Raw genomic sequence first — 25845 nt, forward strand, 5'->3', positions numbered from 1 at the left:
TGAAAGCAAAACGTTTAATAGAAATGGTTATAAGTATCTGCATGTGACCAATACCAAAACTCATAAACAAAGAATTTATTAAATTATGCCTTTAAAAAGATTGCTGACATGCAACAAATAAACGCATGTGTTTGTCATTCCTACAAGCACTGGACTCCTAGAACTACTACAGGTTGTTAAAACATTGTTTCTCTTAAAAGAAATGAAAGCACTGTTTATTTTCTGTAAGAATAAGAAAGAACCAATTAGGAGAAAAGAGATCATATTCAAGTATAAGCTAATATGAAGATTCAAAGTATGTTGCAGAAATACCTGCAACTAAACTGATGTGATAAAACATAATATCCCCAGCAAAACAATCTGAGAAACACTAGGAGGAAAGACATTTTATTTTGGTAGTAATATAATATATTGTCAACTGTGAGATTAAGTATAAGCACAACCTCAGGACTTTCTCAGTTCCTTGGCCACTGATGTAACCAGACAAGATATTACAGAAGTGATAAGTCAGCCAAGAAAAGAAACAAAAAACAAGCAAACAAACAAACCATCTCCTTATTCAGAAAGTAAAGAATTCTAAAATGAGTTCTGAAGTGTTTTTAGCAGTTTCCAGCTACATCTTAGCATAACCAATTTTGGACTGCACATGGACTTGTTACATATTTTAACATGTTTGATAAACAAAAATCAGGGAAGGTTATCCTTAATAAAATGTTCTTTCATATGAACAGAGGTAATTCAATAATTTCTTTCCTAACCTTAAGTTTTCTTGAGAAAAGTAGATTTTTTTTTTAATCTAACATTCATTTCAATATAAAACAATAATTTATAAATTGAGAAATAAGATTTCAAACTATTTCAGAAGTGAAATCATTGAAATGCTCAGATACGTAGACTCAGGTGAAAACCAGGATAAGGCAGAATGATTTCACAGTAGCTTGCAAGGTAATTAGTTTGCTTAACAGAACACAGTGATACAGAGACTTATTCTAATAAAATAAAAAGATAACTTAAATCTTGAAGGATACTAATTGCAGAAGTTTCAAATTCAATATTACATCAATTAAACCATACCTTAAGGTCTTGACTTAAAACATACGTTTTGTCTTTGGATATCTCAAGCTCTTTTGTTGTGTTTTCACACAAAGTATTCATTTTCTGAAGCTGTGAAAAACATGAAAGTCAAAGAGACTTTTAGAGAAAAGCTATGGAATATAAAGGAAGAATTCTTTATAATAAATTTGTTTTCAATTGCTTGACAATATTGCTAGAACCTAAATAATGTGCCATTAAAAAAGAACTGAAAGCTCTTTTACAGTGATTTAGGATAAATAGTAGTGGCTAAAATCCCAAACTAAGCCCATTATTAACTTTCCCATCTCAAAACATCTGACAAAAAACAAGTTTGAAATGTAATAAATTCATACTATGATTTAGGGAGTGGTTTCAGAAAACAAGTTTTCTGAGTCAGTGGCCTTCTGCAGAAGGTATAGAGTAGTCTCCATTTTTACTAAGGGCAGCGTAGTACTCACATAACCAGAAGCAGTAGCAGTGTTCTCAAAGAGGCATGATAACTAGTCATCAGTTTGGGGTATTAGGAGCAACCTGCCTTAGAGGTAGGTTGTGAACAGTACATATGCTAGCCTCTTTTTTCACTTTCAAAAAAATCACTATAATTAGTGTTACAACATGGTTACTAATGCATATGTCTGAAATTAAGCATCAAATATATACATACTATAGTAAAGGTTACTGCTCACATCTGAGCACTGAGAAGCAACTCAAACATCTCATTTACAAAACTCACAAATTATTCTGGAACCTGTATTTTTCTTCAATCTCAGATAAGGAGACTAAGAAATAACTACAGCAAATTACAGAATGCAGTAATTTTATTAGTTTAGTAGCCTCTTCTCTCTTCTCAAACCCATTCTAGCCTCTGCATTATACATAAAGTCAAAAGCTTATTTTCTGTCAAAACGAAAACTTGTACAACTTTCAGTCACACAAACAAAGTAGATCACTTAATCTATGTTTAACACATTAAGATAAAGTTGATAAATGCTGTCACTCGGCACATTTCACATATAAACACAGGTGTAAATGCATATTAATAATTTCATTAATATATGGAAATTTCACTATAAAAATAACAGCTACATAATTATTCAAAACTAAACCCCAAGTGATGTGCGTTAAAACATCCTATTTTATTGCAAAATGCCCTCTATAGCCCCTCTTTGTTTTATTGTATTGTAGGGAAAGGTTTATTTCTAAACATATCCAACATAGAAAAAGCCAAAAGCATTGTTATCAATGGGGGCAGGAACAGTGAAAAAGGACAGAGCACTGCCCTTTCTGTGCACAGTGAAGGTGCTCAGTGATCTCTGGCTCCGTATGACAACTTCAGGGTCAGTCACATGCAGTCCTACTGGGAAGTCTTGTGGCAGGTCATCAGTTGGTCCCGCTCTGCTTGCGATTTATTTTCCTTGACAGTTCATTCTTCTTTCTGTCAGATTACTCACTTTGCTTTCTTAGCAGCCACCCCCTTGGTCTCCCCACTGCTGTCTCTGGCACAGTTTCACAACAAAGCACATCACTAAGCCAAAGCCTGCTGAGTCGACTTTTCAACTGTGCTGAATATCACGTGACATTCCTCCTCCCAAATAACAATTCGCTGTGGGTAATATGTTCCTAGTTACTTTGCAGCTCCCAGACTTGGGTCTCAGAAGAGTTTCATAATGACTATACACGTCAGTTCTCTTATCTCACTGGAAGAGACCTAACTGTGCTTGCTGTTTACAAAAGTATAATTGTTTCCATAGTTACTCATTTTTGCACCCACTGTACAAACTCAAAGGTATTTGAGGATCACGGGCTTTTTCCAATAAGAGGGGCAAAAATGATACAGTTTTGTTTTTAACAGTGACTGCACAGAAAGACTATGAATGTGTTAAAACAAAAGAAAAAACTTAGGAATGAAGTATCACTGCTGGCATTTTTACAATCTTATTGCACCTTCGTATTCTGTATTTGACAACTTAATTTAAAGATAAGCTAATTAGAATTTTGTACAAAAAAGCCTTAACAGAGAGTATTCAACCTCTCTCTACAGCCTTTAAAGCCACAAACTCATAAAACATTTAAACCCAAGAGGATTAATTTAATCACATTAGCAATACAAATGAGAAAATAAATGCAAGATTGTGACTTTTCAGATTGTGAAATAACAGGTCAGCAGAATTCCACAAAAAGCATTCTTTTTTTTTTTCAAGGGTAAGACTCACAAAAATAAAATGTACCAATTGCCATCTTAGATATCTTAATGAAAGTACTATCAAGGTACCAGTTAACTTGAAATGACTGCAGGAAGTCACCAAAAACTAGAGAACTCATAATAAAATCAATAATCTCAGCAAATTATACTACTTCCAAAATGCACAACAGGGTGCGTATTTGCATATCTGATATTAAACCTCAAATTGTATTCAGGAGTATTGTGGTAGGCACTGCCCATCAAACTCTTTTAACCGAAATAATGGATATTTAAGAACTATTTCCTGAATGTCCATTAAAAATAATAAGCCCAACAGAGTAAAAATTAATAATAATAATAAAAAACAACTAGAAAAAAGGAACAAAAAAAAAGAGACCTTCTTCCTTTTCCTCACAAACATAAGTGAAACTTTACTGTAAGACAAGCTTAGAGAAATACTAGTGACAGAGACTATTTCTTTTAGTATATGTGAAGCTGTCAACATTCCCTCTCTTCTGACCTTTGTTACAAGCAAAGCACATGTACTGCTGCAGGCCGAAGGCAATACATATAGAGCCAAACAGTGCAAGTGTTACCTCATTAGACGTGTCTTCCAGCTTGTTCTGGTAAGCTGTCAAGGTACACCTCAAAGTCTCAAGGACAGAGAGGCTTGAAGGTTTATCTCTGTCCTTACAAGTGCCTAAAGAAAAATATAAAATGAAAACTAAGCTCGTAAAGCCACACAGAAAAAGCCACTCACACTAGATGAGAAGTATTAAAATTAGGGCATCAATGACAATAAAAACACTGAACAGCAGCCTTGTTGTCCACAGGAAATAATGCAGGATAGCTGTACCTTCATAATAAACACAGCCAAAAGACATTTGTACCAAAGCCTTAATCAAAGGAACAGGACTGTAAATTCTAAGTTACATTTTTACATAATGTATTTGGTATGCAGTCTCACATACAAGTTCTACAGTGGTCAAATCTCTATTATTCAGTCACACTAGCCAACATTAAAATCACACAGTAACACACTTTGAAAAACATGTTGCCTGAAAGTTAAGTACATTACACTTTTCTTGACATTATTCCACTGTTGTGACTAAGCATGTAAATTATAATGTAGTACTTCATTTACTCAAAGATTTACTGAGCCAAAGATCACATGACTGTTATGCTTGGACAAGTCTTAAAAACCTTTTTAATGATCTTGAAATTCATTCCAAAGGAAAGAATAAAAAAACATATATTATCTGTCTGCAGAGTCCTTTATAATGTTTCAATTATAAATCTTCAAGTTGATGTATCCATTATACATACACACTAACACTTACTTATTAAACCTTTAGTCAGACTTCTGATCTGGTGGCCTTTGTTAGGGACTTGCGAACAAGCCTGAACATTCCAAAGCCTGTTCAGTGTGTTAGGAAAGCAAAACAACACCGCAGTGATCAAGAGGTCACAAGACGTCAGCTGATACTAAACTTCCATGAATAAACTCCCTCATTTTTTCTGGTGCTACAGCAAAATAGCAGATTATTGACAAATTCCTCTTCTTAGATTTTTTTTATATTAGTATGCAACACTTATGAACCTATTTTGTAACAGATAGTAATATATTTTCCTCAAGCGTTAAAGTTAAGGATGTACAGTATTTATCCCTGTTATCCATTGTAGGAACATTTTGCAGTGATCCCACTGCACAGAAAAAAAGACTATTCTTCCATACTTTCTAGCTCCAATTAGGCTGTAATGTACAATTATCATCAATTTAAAATAATCCCTGTTAAGTCAATCCAGGGGTTGCATTCCACTGTTTTTCACTAAGCTCTTCAAATTGCAGGACCACAGAATCACAGAATAGAGATCACTGAGTCCAGACCCCTGCCACAGCAGCTCCCTAGCCCAGGTTGCACAGGTAGGAGTCCAGGCGGGTCCTGAATGTTTCCAGAGAAGGAGACTCCACCACCTCTCTGTGCAGCTGTGCCACTGCTCCGTCACTGCACTGGGAAGAAGTTCCCATTCACGTTTGTGAAGAACTTCCTATGCTGCAGTTTGTGGTCATTTCCCCTTTTCCTGTCACCACACGGTGCTGAGAAGAGTCTGGCCTTGTACCTTTACCTCTGGCTCCTTAGATAAGTACAGACATGGATCTGAGTCCTCTTTTTCCAGTTAACAGTTCCAGGTCTCAGCCTTTCCTCATAAAGGAGGTGTTCCACACCCTTCACCATCTTTGTGCCCTCTGCTGTACTCTTTCCAGGAGATCTCTGTCTTTTTTGTACAGGAGAGCCCAGAACTGGACACAGTACTCAAGGTGAGGTCTCACCAGGGCAGAGTAGAGGAGGAAGATCACCTCCCTCAACCTTCTGGCCACACTCTTCTTAATGCACCCCAGGATCCTATTGGCCTTCTTAGCCACCAGTACACACTACTGGCTCATGGCTCACCAGGTAACAAAAGAACATATCTAAAGTCCAAACCTGTAACACTATACTTGAAGCATACATTTCCACTGTCTTAATTTATCCAGGGTGGCTCAGAAAGTCAAATCAGGCACTAAATTCTAAGTCAGTCACAGTCCTGGTTCAGTCACAGCCTTCACAAAATTCTGCCAGTCAGTGAAGGTGTCCTTACAGATTTGGAAGTTGTTGGAATTTGTGGTTTTGTTTTTGTATTTGTTTCAATTTTAAGAACACTATGGCTAATGGTTCCAAAAGATATACTACTCCCAAGTATTATACAAAAATGATTTATTCTGTAAACTACACATAACCCACCACTGCAACCATATATATACACATATATGGAAATAAGAAAGCCAATGGCCTTTCTGGAATTTTAAGTTTTAGATTAATTACTGACTTATTTCCCAGCACTTTAACACCAAGCATAGAACATGGCTGTGTACTATCCAGACTGGACATTAACATTTTTCATCAGCTGGCTAGCCAGCTATTAGAGTAAAATTCACAGCCTTTTTTGTTGTTGTTGTTGCTGTTGTTGCCAGAGCTAATGCAAGAGATACCCAGGACTCCAGTCCTGAGTTCTCAAGACTCCTCTCTATTACCCACTGAAGGAACATTTTGAACTGATTCTATTGCACATTAAAAAAAAAAAAAAAAAAGAGGTATTATTCTTCGATATTTCTCACTCCAAAGAAACGATAATACTCAATTATCATCAATTTAAAATAATACTCATTAAGTCAGTCTGGAGGTTGTCTTCCATAACGTATTTTTCAATGAGCTTTCCAAATAATTTATCTTCATTTCTGAAACCCAAACCTAAAATGCTGTCCCTGAAATATGCCTCTGAACTTCTTAATTTCCACCATGGCTGCCAAGAACAGACTTTTGCCAGTAAACTTTTAATCCTGACATTCCTTGACTTTACTGAAACCCTATTTTCTAGGCAGCCCAGCCTGCCAACAGAAATACCAGATTCCACCTTCCTCCATTAGCTGAAAACAAGCCTACACCTCCAATACTAGCCAAAAATTGTCTGTTTCTATACAACTTCGCAGGAGACAAGCAACATAATCCAAATGGCATTATCTCACTGGCCCCTCTTCAGCAATGAGGGATTAAAAAACAATTCATGAAGCACTTGCCCAGTGTCATCTAAGTTTCAGAGAAGAATTTTGAGAAGATGCCAGGTTCTACATGACTCTGACATACGGTAAATAGGTGAGTGAACTCTTTTAAAACCACTCCATCAGACTTCCTACTGACTCAAGAAGCTAACACTCCTACCCTGTTATAGTGAATTCACTTTCTTGTTTTCCCCACATTAATAAGGCCACAATGTTTTTTACTTTTTTATTTTTTATTTTTTGCCTGAAATTTTTCAGGCAAAATAAGACAAAAAAAAAAAAAAGACAAACTTCACCAAGCACAAGTCCTAAAGCTGTATAATAATGAAATGTAACAACTGAACTGGGACAAACTGGCCAGCAATAGTAACAACCTTAAAGAATGCTTATTAAGTTCACTTAAAAAGACAAAGATGTAGGCTTATGCTTCTTCTTTAGGGATGTATAAAGTAAAAATAACTTTCAAAAATATTTTTTTCTTAATCTAACAAACATAAAGTCTTTTTTTTCCTGCATAGCTCAGAAAGCATTACAACAATCAGCACTTAAACGGCAGATCTGAATTCTAAATATTGACAGAATTTTAAGTAAAACATTCAACCAATTGAGATGGAATTTTAAAAAAGACAACAGAAAGACAGACTTCCCAACAAACTGTAGCTCATGTAGCACTAATTTCACGCTTCTGCCAACTGGAGTACAACAATTTATTGAAGATTTTCACTTTTACTGACATCAAGGCATTTCCATCAAACATAAAACTTTTTAATGTAATAAATTGTTGCATAATAAATTCGTAAGTGCAACTCATTAGGGTGATAGCATTAAAAATGTTAAGTTTCACACCCTGAAGCACAGTGAACATGTAGAAAAATATTCTAGTCAACACCCATTTCTCTTTAAATAAGCTTTTTCACAGTTTACTTAAAAAAAAAAAAACAACAACAAAGCAAATGAATATTGAAATCACCAAATCCCTGTTAAGAAAGAAACAGATTGAAGTCATTTGCTGGTTTTCCACATGGGTGAGCAGAAAACCTACCCAGAAGACTACTGCTTTGGAACTACACTTTGGCAGCAGCACCCAGCTCCCTCCAGAATTTCAGAATCCCTTTTAGGCTTGTGGAACTGTACAAGAATGAGGAAAACAAAGTTTTGAAGAGCTTTTCAGTCTAACATATCTACAGTAAACATACAGGTGTTACTCATAAGAATTACCTTTGTAATTACAGAACAAACCTGTATCCAGTTTCCAAATGAAAGTAACATAACCCATATGATGAAAGCAATTTATCACAAACGCAAGGATAAGTTTTTGAGGCCTACAAGAACTCTTAGGTTTCTTTATTCCATTTTAACAGTACCAACTGCTTAAAAAATAACTTTACACATACAGACACATATGTAAATATATGTGTATATATATTTTTTACACATACATATATATACACACACACATATGTAAATATATGTGTATATATATTTTTTTCATATACATATACACACACATACACACACACACACATCTTAGAAGTGTTATACCACCTTTTACATCTATTGCTGCTCAACAGTGCAGAAACCTATCATGAAAATTTAGGTATAATAAATTTGTTTGCCCTTTAAGCAACCTTTTATCTGTTGGTATTGTTTTCAGTTTATTTGCTCTGGAAGATGGAAGATTTTCCTGTCTAACAGGAACTGTATACAGAAAATTAAAATAGAAAGATTGTTTTCCCTTAAAAAGAAATAAATACCTTTCACATTACAACACAATTTCTTAGCCATCATTTTGAATGTTTAACAACATGGCAGTTTGCTGAGTGACAAACATTAACTTACAATTCATTCAATGAGAACAAAAAAATATTTGTTTTGTATTAGATCAAATGAATGCAAGACAACACTAGTGTAGAATCAACAGTAAAAAGTATTCTGTTATATCATGTGTCCTACACAACCTTTTTGAATATATGACCTTTATGTTGCTGAAGGTTGCCTCAGAATTTGGCTCAGTTCAGGCAAAACATCTGTTCCCTTTGCAGGTATACTGTAAGGACTTTTTTCTCAGTTGGATTTAGAGCACAGCAAGTGAGCCCTTTTCTGACCGATCATATACACCCCAGCATTTGTAAATCAAGCTCTGGGCTGACAACAGCAGGTCCACATTCCGTCACCCCTTCTCAGCTAGCAAGGCCATTTGACTGCTGTGAGAACTGCTCTTATCATGTCATCAAATCAAAGCATGTTGAGAAGAGGGAATGCAAGAGGCATCTGCAGAATTCCCACAATGTAGTGACTTTGGAACATTGACAGATGCATCTGTCATTTTATACCTTCAACTAACCTGCTGTCCGCTGGCCTGACATAGCAAAGCTGTCCAAGAGTAACTCCAGCTCTATCATGTTGTTTTCGTACGTCTCTGTTATAAAGACCTGGTGTTTCTTGGCCTTTATTTGACAGGAGATGCAAACAAGAGAGGAAAAAAAAATCCATTAAAATAGCAAACGTAAGCAGTACAGATCACAATATTTTTGTTGCCAGTGCAATTTAAGTTCATGTTATATTTGTCACTCTTTTCCTTGAGTCAAGAGAGCTAACAACACCACGAACAATTAACATAACACTTTTATGGAACTTTATAATGTATTTAAAATACAAGTACAGGCTCCAGGTAGTCAGAGCAAAAATAAAAATTGATTGTATTTAAACTTAGTCTTACTCTTCTTCTGCTTTAAAAATATCTTAATGAATGCTAATAAACCACTGTCCAACAGTGCAAGCAATGAAATCTACAGTTATAACTCACAAGGACATCCAGAAAGACTCGAAACTACCAACAGACAGGCTAGAAATTCATTATTTGGCATTCTGTCAAATTCCACATCTATTCTCATTGCAAATGTGCCTACTTCAGTTGTTAGTATTTTTCATGCTTGATAGTGATTTCTTCAATCTCAAATTTCTTATGGATGGAATATGAAGCAGCAGAAGTGATCAGCTTGTAGCACTGAATTTTCTTAAAGAAAGCTGTTCATTAATTGAAGCTTGTTGTTCAAACTAAGATACTGGTTTTCCATTAAGTATAACTGCACTATAGAGGGCTTCTTAGGCAATGTAATTTAAAAACTAAGACATCATTTAATTTATATCTGATATTGAAACTTGCAGCTTTCAGACTGCTATTACAGATGCATCCACAGTTCTAAACAAGATTAACATCCTGATAGACATAGACTGTTTTGCTTTCTCAATGAAATGCATAATTTTAGAAGACCACAGGCAAAATGTGATATATCTAAGGAGATTCAAAAACGAAAAAAGAAATTGAATTTAAATAATGATGTGTCACCATTCCTAGTTACTATTTTTATCCTAAATTCTAACACTAATTATAGTAACTTCTACATGATTACAAAGATTATCCTCTTTGTAGTGAGAAAAATCCTACTGTTTTCCATAATATCTATAAACCATTGCTTTAGTTCTGCAGTGAAGTATATGTAAAGATGCCATCAGTTTCTTAAGTATGGGAAACATCCTTCCTGAGAGAACTGCTACACACTGGTAGAATATAACTGGCAGGCAAAAAAAAAAAAAAAAAAAAAAAAGACATGTATTTAATTCTCTCCAGTGTTCTTCACTACTCAGTTTAAATATTTTATAAATTTGCTTTACTCTTTCAATTTTAATTATATGTACTGTATATCAACTAATATATTATTCATATGTGTATTTCAATGTTAGGTTCCCTGTAGCATTTACACGCTTTTCCTTATGTGAGAATTTGTACTACACTTCATAAAAAATTTCCAAACCACTTCTATATCTTTAAAAAGTGAGGCTTTAATTCTTACTCTAAAGAATCCTGTATGTAGATAGAGCTTGTATTTGCTGAAAATAGTTTATAGAATGTTAATATATTAAATCAAGTTACTCTCATGCACTAATAACATCTCAAAGACCTCACATGTTACAAATAAGATAATGTAACAACATGGTAAGAATTAATAACAAAATACTCTTTTTATATAAACCACCACAGCACACGTAAGGTCAAACTCAGTCTTTCCAGAAAAAAACCATTTCCCATGGAATCCCAAATGTGAGAATTCTTGTTCTATTTCTTCATCTTGTATTTATTTGCCATTTGTTTTAGTTAATTTACCATAATTTATGCAGTATATTGCAGTTTATTTAGCCATCACTGCTTCTCTGTGCTTTATTTGTTAACAGCATTTATACTGTGCATGCCAATTTTAGTCTCTCTTTTACAACAGCAATAAAGATCAAAGGGAAGACTAGCCAGTTTCTCCACGCTTCAGCTGCAAAGAATTTAGTATACTTCCTAAATCTCATTTTCACTCTCTTCCATTATTAGAAATGAAGAAAAATACTGTGGACTACAGTATTAGAAATCCAGTCACTGGTTAGGAGTCCAAAAGGGTCTGAACATATTGATCTAATTTCTTAAGTCTCACTGACAGGAATCTAATAAGAATGTATAGAGTCATAAAATCATGAAATAATTCAAGCTGACAGGATCTCTGGAGGTCATCCAGTCCCTCTCCCCACTCAAAGCAGGGTCACGCTTGAAGTAAGGTTATGCTATTCAGAGCACTGTCCAGGCAAGTTTTGAGTGTCCTCAAGGATGGAGATTCGACAACCCCTGCAGGCAATCTGTTCAAGTATATCACAGTCCTCTGTGAAGTTGTTTTTTGACTCCTCAAAGGTAATTAGAATTTCCCTTTCTAAAACTTCTGCTTCCTCTCATACTTGGCACAGCCAACTCCTAGAGAGAGTGGAGTTCACTATTCTACATAAGCTTCCATGTGATAGTGTCCATGGCAGTAGCTGTATCTCCCTTAGTTTTCCTTTATTCGAGCAAAACAAACAGTAAGGTGTCATGGTTTTACGATTTTTGTTATCAGTATTCCACATCATACCATCATGTGAAGCACTGAAGTTAAAAAGTTAATGCTCTAAGTCTGCGGACTGCTGACTTTCCAGATACCTGGTTCTCAGAAGAGAAGAACTACATACCCCAGAGGACTTTGCATTCCCATTTTCCATCCAGAGGGAAAGATAAAACTGCATGCAAGTCCCCGAGACTTCCTCTTCTGCTTTTCATCTCGGCAGTGGAGTTTCCCTAGTCATCTCCAGCTTTTAGCGTAAGGCCTTCAGTTTCAGACACTCTCTCATTTTATTTTATTTATTAGCTTCAATTCCAATTATATTGTATTATACTATTTTATTTTGCATTCCAATATCTTATTTAGTCAATTAATTTTCCTCCTCAGATCGTTGCTGCTGTTTTGTTTTTAGGCTCATCTTCCTACCCTCTCTCCTTTCACCCCTTCCCCTTTCCCGGGGCGTAGGTCCCCCACCCAACTAGTCACAGAACCAGACTGAACCTGCCCACAAACCACTGACATAACTCTATTTTGAAAAGGAAAATGAATTCCACTGGAGTATAGAAATCAACCACATTAAATTGAATAAAATGGCAGATCCAATTCCAGGAGACGAGATTCTGCCAGATTCAGTTCCAGGAGATGAGATTACTTCTGTCCTAGAACCTCCATCCATCATCATAGTTATGTTACAGGATGTCATTTCTGCCTGAATGTTTCCTAAAATACCTCAATAGGTAAATCAGGTGACAGTTTGTTTCCCAGCCCACTTTAACAGAAAGAGGTAAAAGAGCACTCACAAAATGTATGCCTTTTGCTGACTATGCTTGACTATTTGATAACTTAGATCAACTGTTCTTGAGGCTGGAGGTGATCTTTCAAAATTATCTTTTTAAAATCAGAGGCAACAGAAGACCTGTAAGGATAAACAAGGACCTCCTGACTACATTTAGGCATATAAAGAAAGCATACAGGAGATGTAAAGAAAGATAGATGACCTGGAAGGAAGACAGAGACACTGTCAAAGCATAGAGAGATAAACTTAGGAAAGCCAAAATCTACCTAGAATTGGTTCTAGCAAGGGCAACAGTAAATGCACCTTCAAGTACATCACCAGTAAAGGAAGAATAGGCAAAATGTGGACCCACTGCTTAAGTGGGAAAGGGATTCAGTGATGTGGAAACAGAAAAGGCCTTCTTAATACCATGTTTACCTCAGTCTTTAGTGGTAAGTCTTTCCAGATTCCTGAGACCAGTGGTGAAGCCTGGACCCTTAGAGGTGGAAGAAATGGTTAGGGAACATTTGAACAAACTGAACACAGACCCATCGGAACTGATGGGATGCTCTCACAGCTGCTGAGCTATTAGGCCAATATCATTGTCAAGCTACTCTAAATTCTTCAGAACACCATAGTGATTCCAAGGTCTTCAAAAAAGCAAAGGACGAGAAAGAGGATGTGAGTAACTTGTGTTGGCCTCACTCTGATTCTTGAGAAAGTGATGGAATATATAATCCTGGAAACCACTTTTGAATGCACAAAGGACAAAAAGGTGATCAGGAATAGCAGAAAGAAGAAATCTCACTTAAGTAACATGACAACCTTCGACAATGAGCCATCTGTCTTGAAGGGAGAAGGCAGAGAGCAATTAAAGTTGTTTATCTTGACTTTCATAAGTCTTTAGACACTGCCCCCCATAACAGCCTTATAGGCAAACTGAAATATGTGCTTGGTAAGTGGAGAGTGAGGTAGATTTTTAAAAGGCTGAACTGTGGGACCTGGAAGGTTGTAAGCAGCAGCACAAAGCCATTGGATGTTTAACATCTTCACTGATGACTGGGGTAAAGGTCAGAGAGAACTCTCATTCACTTTTCAGGTAGAAAACCAGAAGGACTGACTGATTCGCCAGATAAGTTGTACTATCCTTCAGAAAGACCTGAAAATATTTGAGGAATGGACCAGCAGGATCTTCAGGAAGTTGAAAACCAAAAAGTATGAAGTCTTGTACCTGAGAAAGAACACATGTAGCATTTCAACATGGGGAGTAACTTGTAAGAAAAGGAACTAAAATGACATCAAACTGACAGTGAAACAGCAATGTATGTTTAAGGACAGAAAGTCAGTGATATCGTGGGCTATATTAACTGCAGGTCAAGGATAGTGATTCTGCTCCGCACTGGTAAGACACATCTACAGTGCAGGGTCCAGTTCTGGGCTCATCAGAGGAAGAGAGACATGGATTTATTGAAGAAAGTCTAACAAAGGGTCAAAGTTTGTTGAAGGGATGATAAATCTGTTATACGAGGAGAGGCTGAGAAAGCTGGGACTATTTAGCTTGAGAAAAAAAAGACACAGGGGAATACTAGTAATGTTAGTAAGTACCTAAAAAGAGGAAGTGAAGAGGAAGGCAGACTCTTCTTTGAGGTGTTTGGTCACAGGACAAGAAGCAATGAACACAAAATACAACTAACTTCCCTTAAAACAAGAATAAAACATTTTCACTGTGACAATGGTCAAACACTAGAACAGGTTGCCCAAAGGTATTGTGGAGTTTTTATTCTTGGAGATATTCAAAATCACTTGAACATGGTCCTGAGCAACCTGATTTACCTGACCCTGATCTGAATATTGAGTGCATTAGACAGTCTCCAAAGGTGCCAGCCAGCATCAGTGAATCTGCAATTGTGTGTGATTATTCTGGAAGGAAGGTACTCTCAGGAAGAGATAAAAAGGTAGTCTAGTTAGAGAAAATACCACTTCCTCTATCATTTGTGATTTAAATAGCCTAATTACACCCATTAAAAATCCTTAGAATTTCAAATTCTCCAAACATATAATAATTTTCTATTCCTCACAAAAATAATTCTCTGCCTCAGAAAATATTCAGATTGGAAGGCTAGAAACCAAACAACATGGTAGTAAAGTCCTAATTTCAAAACCCAGAACGATTCTGGATCGTAGTCCTTTCTCCAAGTCAGAAGGCTCTTAGTATTAGTAAACATCCCTTCAGAGCAGAAGAGATTCTGGTAGAAGAATGTGTTTCACCATATATTTACATAACCATTGATCTGAAAACACAACTGCATTTTTCATGAGGTTAAACAGAAATCAAATATTTTTTATTACCATTGGAAAAAATATCCAAATGCCAGTTATTCTTACCTAAAGATAACTGCAAGCACTAAGTAAGTAGTAGGAAAACCTACTACTTATAAATTATTCACTCACTAACAGAATTACACAAATATTTCAGAAGCATTTGCATTTATCTGGACAATACCCTATTACCATGATTGTAGAAGTATTCTAATTACTAGTCTTCTATCTTAGTATGATAACATAACCAGCTCCAGGACAGAAGCCAAGTTAATTGATTTACTCAGTACCAGAGTCAACAATGATGTTGAATAAAGAAAATATAAACCCTACTATATGCACTTCAGAAATAGTCCCTTGACTTGATTCTGAAAATGTGCACATCTTAGTCACAATACCATTTAAGAATAAACATGTAGGCAGGAGTTTACGGTTCTTTGTAAATTAGCTTAACAAAACTCCAGATCTATCATACAGGGAACTGGGATCCTGTCCTGGCAGTCTCTGGACATTATTCCAAGAGTGATATTCTCAGCAGTATTGTCTGCTTTATTTGCAGTTAGTTACAGGGATTTGCTATGTGACTCTACTGCACATAGACCAATTCAGTCACTAAGTGAGCTGTCCAAGTCTTATCTGTTGACATCAGAGCATGTGTCAAAAGCCAGACATATTCACATAGACACTAAGCAGCAGCATGTCCAGCTACTCCTTGAAAAGAAAGGGGGTAAACTATCGAATGACAAAAGTTAGAAAAGATCTCTAAGATCATCTAGTTCCTTCATCAACCCATGCCTACTAAGAGATACCACTCAGTGCCACATCTACCCTTGTCTTTAAAACCTTCACAGACGGTGACTATATCACTTCCCTGATCAGCCTATTTCAATACTTCACCAATGTTTCTTAGAAGATATTTTTCCTAATATCCAACCTGAACCTCTCCTGGAGCTGCCTGAAGCCATTACCTCTCATCCTATCACTAGTTACCAGGGAAGAGACACTGACTCCCACCTCGCTACAACCTTCTTTCAGGCAGCTGTAGAAAGCAAAAAGGTCTCCCTCAAGCCTCCTCTTCTCCAAGCTTTACAAAATCATCAGAATATTTACCAAGCATGATCCTAAGGGAACCAAAGCAAGGCATCTATAGAAATAGCTCCAAAAGACTGTTTCACAATAACAAAATTTGGTTTTACTACAGTGACAATGCTGTTACTGCAACATAGTTTAGGAATCAAGCATGACCTATAGCATTAAAACAATCCCCAGTAACAATCTTGCTCCTTTTTGCTAATTTTTCTTCAAGTTGTCAACCTATTAGATTCTTCCTCCATTTTCTTTATTTTCTTATGTTAGCAAGAATTTTTGAAAGTCTATAGAGGAATCCTTAAGATGTGCCTGGACTTGGGTAAATTAAACCTGATTTCTCAAGAAATAATGCCTCCAGTGTTAACAACTTTAATAGAAATCATCAGAAGTGTGTAAGTTTTAAATGGAACTATTCTAGTTTCCTACAAAGAACTTTGCAACAAGTTTTGGTGGAAGACATTTTTCTGGTTGCTTAAATCAGAAAAAAATTATCAAGAATTAACAACTTTAGAAGCACTTCTTAGGTGCCTGTCTTCAAACATTGGGACATCAGTATGATTTGTTAAAATGATTGGTCATCTTAAATAAGGATAACAGAAGTAGGAACACTCACCCTGATTTCTCACAAGCGAAACAAGAATGTCAAACAAGGTAATACAACACTAAAAATAGAGTAATATAACATTAAAAAATCACTAGCACAAAATTAGCAAAGACTGTACCTCTTCAGGTGTTTGGTTTGGTTTTGAGTTGTTTTTTTGTTTTGTTTTGATTTTTGTTTTTGTTTAACTTGAAACAAAAATCTCTATTCACAGTAAATTATCTTGATGAAATTCCATCTTTGCCATTGAGTACCAGATTCTACTCTATAGAATTTCTAGTACAATCATAATTTTCAAGGTGATCTGCTATCTATTCAATCAGTACTTAAGAAACTGCTATTAAAGAATTGCTTCTGTCTATGTATATGAAATAAGTTCTCTAACACTCCATTCCTGACTTCCAGCTTCAGCTTATAATAACCTACAAGGCTATTACAGACAGCCTAAATATATATATCATATGGTTGCACACATGACCAAAAGAGAAAGATTTATATGTTACAAGGCAAAAAAAATCCTCTGGATATAATCTATTGCAATCAATGTGATCTATGTAATCTGTTACAACTATATAATTAGCTAATTGTATAATTATTCCACTCCTGATAGTATCTATACAAGGGGGAGTAAATGAATGCACAATGCATCCACATTAAAGAAGTTTACTCTAAAAACCACTATTCTTCATGCCTGCAAATTCCCAATATGCATTCCTGTGAATTGCCAAGTTCCTCAAATTTCAATATACATTTCACATAAAATAATGGTTCAACATCTCCCTCTTGTCTGGTACTAAGTATTAATATTCATCTACTACTAGGTGCCAGAAATGTAAATACCTCAAGTAAATTTAAAACCTATTCAAGACACCACTTATTCCTTCAATGGGGCAGGAATACAGCTGAGACTGTTTCAATTTAAAACCAGCTCTGAATCACAATGGCCATTCTTCCAAATTCCTGTTCTTCAAGCTAAAATTTCTAAAAACCCTAGCTGGAAATAATGACAAGCTTGAGACCAATTTCCTCAGTAAAAACACAATGGAAATCTTGAAACCCTGCTCATGCTGAACATTCAAAAGCAGTTTTGCTTGATACCAATAGATTCTGCCACATTTAATCCATGCAAATATCTGGCAAACTTCTGCCACATGCTAATATTTAAAATTAAAAGCATTGTAACTACTTTACTATACATTCAACTGAGCCATTAAAAGAAACTTCTTTTTGATACAAAAGAGTTTCCAAAGAATGTACTTGATTCACGTGCAAGTCTGTCCAAAACCAAACAGCCTTCACTAATTGATTGCATTGTCCAAAACATTTTACAAACAAAAACATTAACTTGCATTACAGCAGTATAGTGAGAAACCAATATAAGACTATGAGCATGAAGTAGAAAGTACATATTCAGGATGTCAAACAGCAGTATAAAATACAGGAAAGTAATAAATAGATCAAGGAAGCAGAAGGGGAAATGAAGACAGAGAACACATTGGCATTTTCACTCAAGTTTAGTATGTGTCTGATAATGGTATGTGACATGCTATATATACCTAGGTTTTGCCAGTGCTCTGCTTTTTCATTTTGGGGGAAAAAAAAAAAAAACCTGTCCAGACTGAATAAACAAGACCACACACACAGCCACTCCTGCTTCCTCAAAAAATACCTAGTCTCAGGAAAAATACAAAGCCATCTCAGGCGGTATAAACCTAATCTCATAGGGCATCTCTAATACAACTCCACAAAAATAATGATTATTTTTACTACCTGTTCAAGAGACTTCTGGTTTTAAATCATTCCAGTGCAAGAACTAATACAACTAGCTCTTTGCACGATACTTCTTTAAATTGAGACAAATTATCCTGTTTTTTATCTATCTATAATGTAATGTTCATTTCAAAAGCATTATTTAAACGCTTCAGTCATTTCCAGAAACCTAGACCAGGCACAGAATTTTCTCCTATTTTTTGTCAGATACAGAGTCACATTACTAATGGACACAAAACAAAACAAATTGCAGTCTAGTATTAAAAAAAAACAGTTTATTTTTACAAAGTAGAGAAATACTGAAAATGCTACTGCACAGTTGAAGATTTTATGCAGAATACCTAAGATCACAACATCACAGAATCACAGAATTGTGGGGGCTGGAAGGGACCTTTCGAGATCATGTAGTCCAACCCCCAAAGATCTTTGATTTGTCCCTAATGCTATGCAAAAGAAAAACATTATTCAGTCTTAGGGTGAGCAGAGACAGAGGGAAGCTTTCAGTTTGTCATGCAAACAAAGAAAAAAGATTCCAGAAAACAATTCAGTAGAATATATCCAAATCTCCTCTGCATTGTCACCTTCCAACTAGTTATTTATTAAAGTCAAGGATTTGCAGTAAAAAACAATACACTGTGTGAAATAACTATGCATACAATGGCAGCTAACAAAGCTTGTAGATTAAAAATCGCATGGTAGTATAACATTCACTACAAGGAATCGTAATCCATTTCTAAACATCACTGCCTTCTCTAGGAATGTAAAGACAAGTTACTCTTTGCCTTGTAGGCACACTTTCAAATTAGTTGTTTTCTGAAAAAAAAAAAGAAAAAAGAAAAAAAAACCTCTTCAGTTAAATACAGGGAGTGTCACTTACCGTACACTTTCAAATTCACTTCTCTAGTGTATTAGCAAAACCTATTAACATTTTACAAAATAAAAAAGCAACAAGTAAGACTAGAGTAACACAATGATTGAGTTCGTCCATAAATGCATTTTATGTACATAATACATTGAAAAAACCCTAAGAAGCATCACTGGCCTTTTGTCTTACCGTTGCAAGTTTATCTTGTAATTCTCTGTGAGTTTTTTCATTATCCTGTAGCCTCTCAGAGAGATCATTAATTACCTTCTTCTTTTCCTCAATCTTCTCATTCATTTGCTTGTTTGCGGAGATATACACTCTTTCCAATCTGTAAAGTTCCAGCATTAAAACATTCATTCATTTATTAATCAAATATACTTATGACAGCTGTACTACATACTTTTAAATATAACCAATAGATGTGGCTGACATTTGCACATCATTAGGGTTCTAAATTTGCATATTATATATTTCAACTATAAGAAGTTTTATTTTCCTTTCAAGAAGAGCTTTTCACCAAGTGGTATGTTTTCCAGTTCCTGACGCTTCTACTAGCCAGAAATTAATTTGTTGGGTTTTTTTTAACATAACCTCTAAATTATATGTAATAAACAGAATTCATTACATTTTAATTAACGAAGTAGCTCTCTTCAGAAACACTATGACAAGTCTTATGTAATCTATCCTGTTTTCAGATACAAAGCTTCCTCCTAATATTTCCACACAGTTGACTATATTCTACTCACAACGGCATGCCTTTAGAGTTTTCCACCAGCAGACTCTCTCAAAACTTACACAGTTAACCAGCACTCTCTCTCCCCACTGGTATCCAGGAAAACAAACATATATAAAGAGACTGGTTTAGCTAAGCAGGAAACTTACAAAAGCTGCAGGACCAAATAGTGCGTAGGAGACAGAAGTGGCAAGACAAATCCTAGGAGGAATTTGGAAAGACTAGCAGGCACATTTGTAAGGTGTCAGAAAAGCCAAAATTCACTTTGAATTGATGTTATTAAAGGATGACCAGGACAAGAAGAGATTTTACCACATGTTGTGGTAAGAAAAAGAAACATGGGCTCGTTTCTGTACTGGTCAGGTGATTTATCAGCACACTCAATGCCTTCCTTGCCTCAGTCTTCACCAATAAGTTATCCTAAGCCTCTGTGATTAAGAAAGAGAACAACTGCTAAAAGCAAACAAGAATTGAGTGAGGAATTACCTGTGAGAATGGAACCCACAGAAACAGAAAAGAGATGGGCTTATCTACATTCAAAAGTGCTGACAGAGATAGACAATCATAGAAACGCTTCCTTGCTATCACCTTTGAAATACTGAGATCAGAGAGGTCCCTGGCTACTAGAGAAGAACAGATGTCACACCTATAGTCAGAGGAAAATAAAAGAACAAACCACAGAACTAATGGCCAGTTATTCTCACTTGTCTTAGGAAGATCATGGAGCAAGTCCTCCTGGAACAAGTTTCTGGGCTCATGAAATAGAGACAGATGACTCAGGAAAGATCACTGAGGATTTATCAAGATTAAATCATGTCTAAACAACACAGCTACCCATAACAGAACAACATTTAATTCAACTTTAGCAAAGCTTTCGACACTGTCACACAGCATTATTACATGCTAATGCCCTTGTTCTCATAGGAAATTTCAGTTTACCAGGTATCTGCTGGAGATACAATACTGCAGAGATGAAATGGTCTAGGAGGTTCCTGAAGAGCATGGAAGATAATTTTCTAACACAGCTGATAGAAGAGCTGGCCAGGGAAGTTGCTTTGCTAGTTCTGCTGTTTATAGAAAGGGTCTGGTGGGAGACATAGTAATCTGAAGCTGCTTCTGACATAGAGACCACAAAACACTAAAGTTCTCAATTCTTGGTGAAGTCAGGAGAGGCATCAGAAAAACTGCTACCTTGGACTTCCAGAGGGCAGATCTTGGGGTTTTTTAGGACACTGGTAGGCACAGTGATGTGGTAGACAGTTCTGAAGGACAAAGTGTCCAGGAAGGATAGATGTTTCTCACTACAGAAATCTTGAAGTTGCAGAGGGAAAATTAGAAAGGCAAGAGCCCAGCAAGAAATTAATCTGGTCACCATTCTTAAAGTTAATAAAAACTGTTTTTACAAATACATTAATAACTAAAGGGAACCCAGAAGAATGTACAGTCGTTCTGTCAGCAGTCAGCCAGCTGAACATGAGCCAGCAGTGTGCTCAAGAGGCCAAGAAGGCCAGTTGCTGTCCTGGCTTGTGTCAGAAATAGTGTAGCCAGCAAGATGAGGGAAGTGATTGCATCCCCGTCCTTGTACTGATGAGGCTGCACCTTGAGCACAGTGTTCAGTTTGGGGCCCTCACTGCAGGAACAACACTGAGGCCCAAAGAGCTACTGAAGAACGGCAACAAAGCTGGTAAAGGGTCTGGAACTCAGGATTTATGAGGAGCAGCTGAGGGAACTGGGAGAAGAGGAGGCACAGGTGAGACCTTATCATTTTCTACAACTTGCTGAAAGGATGTTGTAGCAACATGAGGTTGGTTTCTTCTCTGACATAACTAGTGGTAGGACAAAAGGCAGTGGCCTCAGATTATGCCAGGGAAGGTTCAGGTTGAATACTAGAAAAGATTTATTCTCAGAAACAGCGGTGAGGTAGGGAAACAGACTCAGGAAAGTGGTAGAGTCATCGTCCCTATAGGCATTCAAAGTACCTGGTTTGGCTGCAATTATATTGATGGTGTGAAGGATGGACTAGATGATCTTAGAGGTCTCTTCCAATCTTAATGATTTTATGAGTTTATAAATCATTAGCATGTTATTTTATAAGGGAACTAATAGCAACACAAAAAGAAAAAAAGTAAATAAACTACAGTAAGCTCATAGGAATACCACCAGACTAGTCAGGGGCTATAGTACAGGCCATATATATGATGTGAGGGAACTTGGTGTGTTCAGCCTTGAGAAGAGTGAATAACAGACCCTTCAGTAGCTTCAGGTCATCAAGAGCCAGGCTCTTCACAGCGAAGTATAGGACAAGAGAGAACAATCACAAATTGAATCAGAAAAGATTCAGACTATCAGAAGCTTTCTAACACCACAACAGTCAAGAAGAGGAGCAGGCTCCCAGAAAGCTTGTGCAGTCATCATTCTTGGAGATCTTGAAGACTTACTGGACAAAGCCCTCAGTAACCCGATCTCATACCTGATCAAGCATTAGTAGAATGTTGAAATAAAGAACTACGATCCAGTCCTTTCCAGCTTGAATTATTCTATGGCATAAATCTTAACAGTGGCAACATCCAGGTGTCTCTTCTCCTTTTATTTTCTCTTTTCACTTTTCTCTCATTACAACTGATAGTAATCCAAAAGGCTCTAAGTTTTCCCAACTTTTAAATCAATATTGTCACTTCCTGGCTTTTAACTTTCCTTTTAACTTTCCTTTACTTCTTATTCTTAAAGAAAGGATTTGCTTGTTTTAGTCCTCAAACATCACTCCTTCTCTCACAGCTTTCAGAAACACAGTAAGAGAAGTACCAATTTATTCTAAATCATGCCCTCACTCCTCAAGAAAAGTAAATTCACATGAAAAGCCAGATCTCTTGTTGCTTCCAATTTATATAGTGCTACTGGGTTCAGAGCTAATTAATAAATTATGCAACCCAGAAAAGTCCGTATGCTTGGAATCAGTTACTGATCTTTTTCTCAGAAAATCAGTTTTCACATCTTTGGATACCTTCCACTTATTCCACATCAAGTCCAGCTAAAAAGATATACAAATATTTTAGCACAATAAATGAAAGTCCCCAGCAATTTCCAAAAAAATAAAAGACAATCCTGGAAGACTACTCCAGGAAAAGCAAAAATAGATTAGGACGCTAAATCATGGCTTAAAAGAAAATATCAAGCTCCTGGAATTGTCTTAAATTCAAGGACCACACCCTTCAAAAGGATCAAAGGTTCTCCTGTTCTATCTGAACAGATCCATTGAAAGCAATCACTGATACTCACCAGTATAACTGATAATTGTATGCTTCAATGCATAAAAAGGGCAGGGTAGAAGAGACAGTTCACGCCCATTACATGCAAGTGTCTAAAACGAACTGAGTATACTAACAGTCCATCTGAGGTAAATTTCGACATTCATTACCTATCTTTACAGACAAGTTCAGAGAGATAGTATTATAGGAGTAGGCAGTTTTTGTTCCTTTAGTCTGTATTAAAACAACTACCAACTAATAAACTGTGTTAACTTTCACAAAAAGGTTAGCATTCTCTCATGTAGAAATGAACTGCTCATACAGTACAAAGGTAAGTTTTTGAGCTTGGACAGAAACAACAAGGGGTCTAATTCCTGAAGTTTCTCTAAGAAATGAGTAAATGGTACCTTTAGACTGTTGGAAAGCTATCGGTTCTCTGATAGATAACAGAAAGTTATGATATGTGGCCATGCTGAAAAGTTTAAGTTTTTCTAGACTGAAAACTACTCCAGCTTAATCGACCTTAGCCAAAAAAACTCAAAAAAACATGTTACATTTGATGATGCTGAATTTAACTGGTCAAGCCTTACATACAGAGATGGACCTAGGAATGTTTGACTTTGGAATCACACAGAATCACAGAGTGCCAAAGATTGCAAGGGATCTCCAAAGATCACCTAGTCCAATCCCCCTGCCAGAGCAGGAACACCTACATTAGATCACACAGGAACACATCCAGGTGGTGTTTCAATGTCTCCAGAAAAGGAAACATTCAGCCTTTCTGGGTAGCCCGTTCCACTGTTCTGTTACACTAACGGTGAAATTTTTTCTTGTATTTATGTGGAACCTTCTGTGTTGCAGCTTGCAACCACTGCCCCTTGTCCTGTCATTGCTTATCACTGAGAAGTGCCTGACTCCATCCTCCTGACTCTCACTCTTCACATACTTATAAACATTAATGTGGTCACCCGTCAGACTCCTCCAGGCTAAAGAGACCCAGCTCTCTCAGCCTTTCCTCACAAGGGAGATGATCCACACCCTTAATCATTCTGTGGCTCTGTGCTGGACTCTCTTCAAGCTGTTCCCTATCCTTCTTGATCTGAGGAGCCCAGAACTGGACCTTGGATGGAAGAAATAGTCCAGGAATTAGCAACTGGGGGAAGAGAAATTTTTGTGCAAGAATAAGAAATTAGAAGTTACATACATGATGAACACGTGCAATGCAGGTCATAAGTTGGACTGGAAAAGCTACCGATCCAACAGACTTCCAACAAAGCTGCACTGAATATGAAGCAGTTTTTCAAATTTATTTAAAAAAAATCATATTACTGGCACAGGCTTTCTTTGCTTTCAGACTTCTTTTGGCGTGATTTTGATGAAGAGTTCCACTGTGCTAATAACAGCAGATGCTTCAAACTAAAGACATCTCTGAAACTACACATATAGAAAGGCTGAAATCAGTGCTCTATAGCCCACAGAATTCTTTACCCATTCCACCATAGTAAGCCATCAACTTTGAGTTCTAAACTCTTCCTTCCCTAAATCTATCCTTCATTTTACCTATTGCTTAGCTACCTGTTTTACAACACCACTCTATTTGATATTTTCTTATTCCAGTATCTACTTGATTCAGACGAGGAAGAAGACACAGTACTGTGCCATCCTCCTGTCTGCATGGGAAGTATAATACAGCCATTCTTCCAAGAACCATCTGCTACCACAGATAAAGCAGATTTACTGAGTGGGAAAGGAATTCCAGTTGATTTTGTCTACTTCACACCTTTTCCTTGTCTTTTCTTATCAAGTCAAAACTTTCCATGTTTATGCAAAAGCAGAAAATTAAGATTATTCACCACAAATAATAAACAATTCCTAGATAAAATCTTGAAGATCCACCTAGTTCCATGAAAAGTTCTCATTATAATGTTGCATTTGTACAGAGAAAAAAATATTTTATAAACCTATCATGTATGTTTTCCTATACTTCTTCCAAATGTTACAGTACCCTATCATAACTATCATTTTCAATATTTTTCTTAGACAAATAACCTACATAATAGATTAGTTATTTTCTCCACCTCCCCATAATGAGTATGTTTAATAGTTTGAATCTGTTATTTATGGAATGCCAAGTTCTAAACTTTGTTTTGGTTTGCAAATATATGTAGGATGGTACTGTTTTCTACTGGTAGAAAGCTACAGAACTGTGCTACTCAAGCTGCCTACTGCCAATTTGTAATGAACATAAAAGATAACTTACCTATTGACTTTCTCCAAATTCTCTTGGGCATTCTGCTTTTCTCTCTCATATGACTTCTCCATCTCTTTGAACTCCTTCTTGATCACCTCTAAATCTGACAGAGCTGCTGCTTGGCTGACTTTTTCCATTTGCAAAGCTCTTTCAAGTTCTCGAATTCTCATCTATTAGAAAACAATGAAAGTAAATTAGAAAAAAGTATCGCAGTGTTTAATGTTGTTCCATTTTCTGTTTTAAGGACAATTATATTGTTAAAATCTACCTTAATGCATTTACAGAAAAAGCACTGAACATAGGCAGAAATATATAAATCCAAACAGTTCAGAGACAAATAGATAAGTTGAAAACAAAATGCCTTTTATCGTCCTTCAGTGGTGTATGAATTTTTCATTTTTTAGGTTTTAGGCACAGTTTTTCAGGGAAATTC

At 36.2% G+C, this 25845-nt stretch overlaps 1 protein-coding gene across 1 annotated transcript in view; it reads right to left on the minus strand.

Annotated features, from left to right (window-relative positions):
* The window catches only part of CCDC171 (coiled-coil domain containing 171), a 158379-nt gene that overhangs the window by 103010 nt on the left and 29524 nt on the right, over positions 1 to 25845 (minus strand). The window contains 5 exon segments of the mRNA XM_065745478.1: positions 1075 to 1164; positions 3853 to 3956; positions 9199 to 9301; positions 19373 to 19511; positions 25422 to 25582. Of these exon segments, the coding sequence (XP_065601550.1) occupies positions 1075 to 1164; positions 3853 to 3956; positions 9199 to 9301; positions 19373 to 19511; positions 25422 to 25582 (597 nt within the window).

The sequence above is a fragment of the Cyrtonyx montezumae genome, unplaced genomic scaffold (assembly GCF_038088225.1).
Source record: "Cyrtonyx montezumae isolate F1298 unplaced genomic scaffold, pur_monq_1.0 scaffold_36, whole genome shotgun sequence".
NCBI lineage: Eukaryota > Metazoa > Chordata > Aves > Galliformes > Odontophoridae > Cyrtonyx > Cyrtonyx montezumae.